The sequence below is a fragment of the Dendrobium catenatum genome, unplaced genomic scaffold, assembly GCF_001605985.2.
Source record: "Dendrobium catenatum unplaced genomic scaffold, ASM160598v2 fragScaff_scaffold_925, whole genome shotgun sequence".
NCBI lineage: Eukaryota > Viridiplantae > Streptophyta > Magnoliopsida > Asparagales > Orchidaceae > Dendrobium > Dendrobium catenatum.
Window position 1 is genome coordinate 412,925 of NW_021319387.1, and position 5,666 is coordinate 418,590.

Sequence of the window (5,666 nt, forward strand, 5' to 3'; positions counted from 1 at the left end):
CCAGCTTCGAATAGGTCGCCTCATGTCCCGCCACTGGTACCATGCCAGTGCCTTCCCTTCCAAACACAGTCCTGCCGCTGTCAGTTTCTCCTCGTCTGTCAATCCGTTGACTGCAAAATACCGTTCCACCTTGTAGATCCAGCCATGGCCATCTTCCCCCTCAAAGATGGGCATCTTCAACTTCCTCACCTTCGGATCCCTTCCGTTACCCCGGTACTCTCCATAACCTCCCATTCCTCGAAGATGAGGTGCTCCCCAAGTATCCCGGTCCTCCCTCCCACGTTGGTATCCGAGTCCATCGTCATAATCCCCTCTTCCCCTTTCAGAATCAGCACCTCGACGCTGAAATTCAGCACCTCGACGCTGATATTCTCCTCTTCTTTCGCCAAAATCTGCACTTCCCTCATATTCTCCCCTCCGGCCTTCAAAATCCACACCTTGACGCTGAAAATCAGCACCTCGACGCTGAAAATCTGCACCTCGACGGTCATTCCCCAGGCTCATCTCCTCTCTAGAAAGTGGCTCTAGAGGTGGCATGTCATCGTCTCCCTCAAAATACACTTATTGACTCTAGAATCAAATTTACAACAGTGTTGAGGATACACATGAACACATGTCATACAACCAAATATCATGAGTGATAAATCAGATAAAGTTGCATGGGTGCAAGGAAAATTTTCGAGAAGAAGTTGATGGGTAAAGTGAAAATTAAGGACTATGGGTGGCATATGATAGACAAATAACTAGCTGCAAAAATGACTTCCTCCAAAAATATTTTAGAACTTTAGAGGAAAACATAAGACACCAGACAACCTCCAAGAGATGTCTGTTTTTGCATTCAGCTACCCCATTATATTGTTTGTGTGTCAACACAAAAACTTATGTGAATAATCATATACTTCTGAAGGTAAGTATTGAGACCACTAGTGAAGTATCCCTAGCATTGTCTGACTTGAGTACCTGAATTCTAGAGTTGAATTGATTTTGAATCATAAGATTGAAGTTTGAAAAACTTTGTCTGACCTCAGACTTCTTTCATAAGAAAAATCCAAGTTATCCTTGAATAATCATCAACAAATAACATAAACCATCGAGTGCAAGAAATATTTTAATAATTGATGACCCCACACATCACTGTGGATCAACGAAAAGGCAGTTGAAGTTTTGTATAGAATTTGAGGATATATTGTTCGAATATTCTTTGCAATCCGATAAGTTTCACAATTGTTGAACTTTTATTGATAAATAATTTGAGAAACAATTTTGCAAGATACATAAAGCTAAGATGACCAAGTATATAGTGTAACAATATAATTGCATTATTTTTATTAACATTTGAATTAGACACAAAATTGAAAGATTCAAACAAACTCTAAGATTAGACGCAACTTGCTTGAGAAACTTAGTTTAAGGATATGTCAATGGGAGGAGATAGAGCCTAGAGCACAGTTCAGCATTGCCAATCATTTTCCCCAATTTTAAATCCTAAAAAAACATAAATTTGGATAAAGTTTAGTAACACGTTGAAAGTCACGAGCCAAATTGCAAATGGACAAAAGATTGCAATCCAAATTAAGAACATGGAGGACAGATCTGAGATACAACTCTTTAGTAAGTTGAATGGAACACGTTATAATAATTTTAGAATTTGAACCACCAACAATACGGATGAACGAGTGACCACTACTTGGCATGTAATTTTTTAGAAGGGTAACATTTCCAGTTATGTGATAGAAGCACCAGTCAACTATCCATGACCTCATTTCTCCTCTAATAGTGAAGGCAGTATGTGAATTTGTTTGAACAACCAAACATGTCCTAGTAATGATGTCACTACCAACTTGACCGAACAATTTCTATAGCATATCCATCTGCTAATTGCTAAATGGGCTTGGCTCGGGAACAGGAGCACTCTGAAGTTGGAAGCCACATCTGCTTTGTTATCTCTATCGAATAGTGGCTTTCGTTTCCAAGCAGCTAGTTTGTCATGGGGCTTCCAGCAAGTCTCCTTGTAATGACCTGGTTTCTTATAGTAATCACACAAAGGGCTTTTTCTCATTAATGACGATCTCTAACATTATTGTCAGAAGATTGAATATCAAGGGTAGATGCATCCAACTTTGATGTGGGTTGTTCCTTAGATCCCATCATCACTTTCTTTCTACTTTCTTCATGCCTAACCTTAGAGAAAGTCACCCTAAGATTTGGTACTGGTTTAGTGCCCATGATTAAACCTCAATCATCATCAACTCCCTTTTAAGTCTTAAGAAAAACTTGAGCAGCCTTTTTTGTTCTACAATTTGCTTGTAGATTACTGCATCTTCTGAACATATTCATGAGTGAACCTTGATTAAGTGAAGTTATTGTCAATATCATGTTAGTGTGTTGTAATATTGAATAACAAACTACTCTCCTTAACGGAAGTCATGAAGTACTAATTCAACCTGAAATAACTTTGAAGTATTTTCAGAGTTTGAGTAAGTCTCTTTAGTTGCATCCCATATTTCTTTTGCAATCCCAAACAATAAGAAATTTTCATCTATGTTATTGTTCATGGAATTGATAAGCCATGACATGATTATACTATTTTAAATCTTCCACTTTTTGAAACCCTGATATATAGTCTCTGACATGGTTGCTGCTCCCATAATATACTCATCATTTCTCTTATCATAAATGAACATAAACATAAATTGAGACCATTTCAAATAATTATGGCCATTAAATTTGTGTCCTATGATGAGAATGGGAGAAGAATCACTGCCATCTAGGTTTGGAATTTCTGAATTGCTTCCCGATTCTGATGATATGATGTTGGATGTTTGTGATGAGGTCATTCCTTCGATGTTTGTGATGAGGTCATTCCATATTGCAAAGAAGGAGATGAGGGAGAAAAACGAATAAGGTTGCTTGAAATATAGAAGAAGGTCAAGACGAACACTGACCAAAGAGAATCAACTTGAGAAACAAAGAAGAGATGACCATAAAGAATCTATGAGAGAGAGGCGGTCTGAAGGGTAATGGGTTTGAAGAACTATCTTTGATACCATGAAGAATTTCTTAATTAAAAAAAAAAAGAAGAATTTCTTAATTGATTATGTTTCTTCCTTGTTCAAAAAAAGATACTACATCTGCATGTATATAATAAAAAATGTCTCATAAAAGAAATATCTAACTAGCATAATTATTTCCTAAAATTTAAGAAATAGAATCATAGGAGAATAATTCTTTTCTAAAAATTAGGAAACAAAACCGTAGAATATCATAATTGATGTCTCTTTTATTTCTAAAAATACTTTACTAAAATAAATTCCCTAATTTTGACTTTCAAATATTCAATAGTAATATTTAAACATATAATTATTTCAAATGGAGAAGATATTAAAATTAAAAATGAAAAGTGTGAATAGTTGTTAATGGAAAGAGAAACATGTGGCAAATGAACAGAAAATTAAGATTATTTTTTTCTTCTTGATGGAGAACAAAAATAACATGAATATGGCTTGGGTTCCAAATGTCTTGCACAAGTAATGAATATAAATACAAACGTGCAGATGTGCTCACAAAGGAAGAAAATGTATTTGGAAACTATTTAATGATTTGCAAGTCATATCTAAAACGTGATCAATTTTAATAATCCTGAAAAAAAAAACCCTTTCATGCTAAAATAGTATCAATTTCTAATCTTATCCTAAGGGAATATATTATTGCTATCATCTACGCCTATTCTTAGCTTGATTTCATATCACGATCAAGATGAATGCTCCGCTGTAATATCTTTATTGAAGAAAGAATGATATTGATTTGATGTGTCTAATGATTTTAGTGCTATAAATATGTGCCATAAAGGTAATTATATTAAACTTGGCGAGTTAAAATATTTGTTAGTCAGCTAAAAGATAAAATTATGATAAAGTTTGTATAAAATTCAAGTTTCAAGCATATGAAATGCCACCTAGATTAGGAGGAACCTTAGATAACTCCTTAAGTCAATAGGGTTCCTTGACATAAATAGGTTTTTTGCACCCATCAGTTATGATTATCTAATGGTTTGGAAATAATAGATATGCAGGGTGTTTCATAGCCTGTTTCACATAAGCTTTTTGCCCGACAATACAGCTTTAAATTCCAATAACAAGCACCACTACACCACAGAATTTCTCATATGGATATATAGACCAAATAAAACCATTCTTAATCCAATAACTAACCTCAACCCCTCCTGGCAAACCACCAACAATTTACTATCAGAAGGGAATTGGCTCTTAACCGCTTGAACAAAATCAGGGTTAAGCTTTGTGAATGGCAAACCAAATAAAGTTCCTACAAAATTGTTGTGTATTGTCCTCTTCACTATTGTACCTGCAACAAAATTAAAAGAAAATGTAACTCTCTTGTTCTCCTTCTTACTTATGAACACCAAAAAAAGGTCAATCAGATGAGATGAATATACCAAAGTCATTGTCATTATTCTCAATGAAAAGAGGAATATGCCTGCAAGACTTGATGTGAGCCCGATCAAACTGTGTTTTATCACGAATATCCAAAATGCTGTAACCTTCTTCGTCTACAAGTCTCTTTGCCTCCTCTCCATTCACATATTTCACTTCAGCTCTGATCATAGGAGTTCTCCTCGAACATGATATGCCACTGAATGTTCCCAAACGCTGCGTTAATAAACCAGCCCTAGATCTACATCGGAAAAAAATAAGGAAATCAGTCAGAATCCTCGTGTCCAAAACCCTATCTAAATAATCGAAACATCTCTGTTTCACTCATACTAGGAAGCAGACTATAAGTGAATAAAGACGAAATCTTTGCATCATGCAACAACATTAAAATGAAAAGAAGTATTCAATCTAAACAATCTCATTATCCAGGTAAAAACACTACTTTGCGCATAACTAGGGTTTGCATGCTTTGGAAACGTAAGGTTTGCACCATAAGAAGAAGGGATACGCGCGAGAGAGAAAGAGAGAGAGAGTGCCTTGGAGGCGAGAGAGCCACGGAGAATGCAAGAACAGCCATTTCGTGACGAGTTGAAAGATATAAATTTTATGGGTTTTTATTAGGGATTATGCGTTTGATCTGTCGCGGACGAGCTGGAAGCTGAGTTCCGATTTGGCTGGAGATTCCAGTCAAGCACTGGGGCACTGCTATCGCTCTATTGCTAATCTGTTAACGACAAGTGTAGAAAAAAACAAAACTGGAATGGATAGAACGCCAGAACGGTGACACCAGACTAGAGACGGCGTCCGGGACTTGAAACTGAAAAAACACTCAAGTCACAATGTGCGTTTAGACTACGGCTTCGATTCTACTATCCCTCTCCTCTTCCTCGTGTTTCTCTCTCTCTCTCGGGCTTTGCCTGCAAGCCAACGGTTCTTTTAATCTTAGTGTTAAAAATTGGATGAGCATTAAATAGATAGACGAAGAGCTTCAAAACTCTAAAATTGTAAGTTGAGATAAAGATGAAACAATTAAAAGAAAATAATATTTTTATGTTTGTGCATGTAGACTTATCTACTACATGGACAATTCAATGTCTACGAGCAACTTATTTGCCACGTGGCTTAGTAATTATTTTTCATGTGAGAACACTAAAGCAAGATGAGTTATTATGATTACTATATATAGAAGCTATGAGGCCACATAGTAATGAGGCG

The 5,666-nt window shown here is 36.0% G+C and overlaps 1 protein-coding gene across 2 annotated transcripts in view; it reads right to left on the bottom strand.

Moving 5' to 3' along the window:
• LOC110106458 (rhodanese-like domain-containing protein 9, chloroplastic) overlaps window positions 1-5,306 on the bottom strand; it is an 11,282-nt gene extending 5,976 nt beyond the window's left edge. Inside the window, exons 1-3 of one of the 2 annotated variants that reach the window (XM_020836379.2) lie at window positions 4,988-5,306; window positions 4,454-4,692; window positions 4,212-4,362 (exon numbers count right to left, since the gene is read on the bottom strand). In XM_020836379.2, coding sequence (XP_020692038.1) covers window positions 4,212-4,362; window positions 4,454-4,692; window positions 4,988-5,028 — 431 coding nt within the window. In that variant the 5' untranslated portion in view covers window positions 5,029-5,306. Of the gene's footprint in view, window positions 1-4,211; window positions 4,363-4,453; window positions 4,693-4,893; window positions 4,914-4,987 lie in introns of those variants that run through there. The other variant, XM_028697418.1, reaches the window with a different exon arrangement.
• Between the last annotated feature and the right edge of the window lie 360 nt (window positions 5,307-5,666).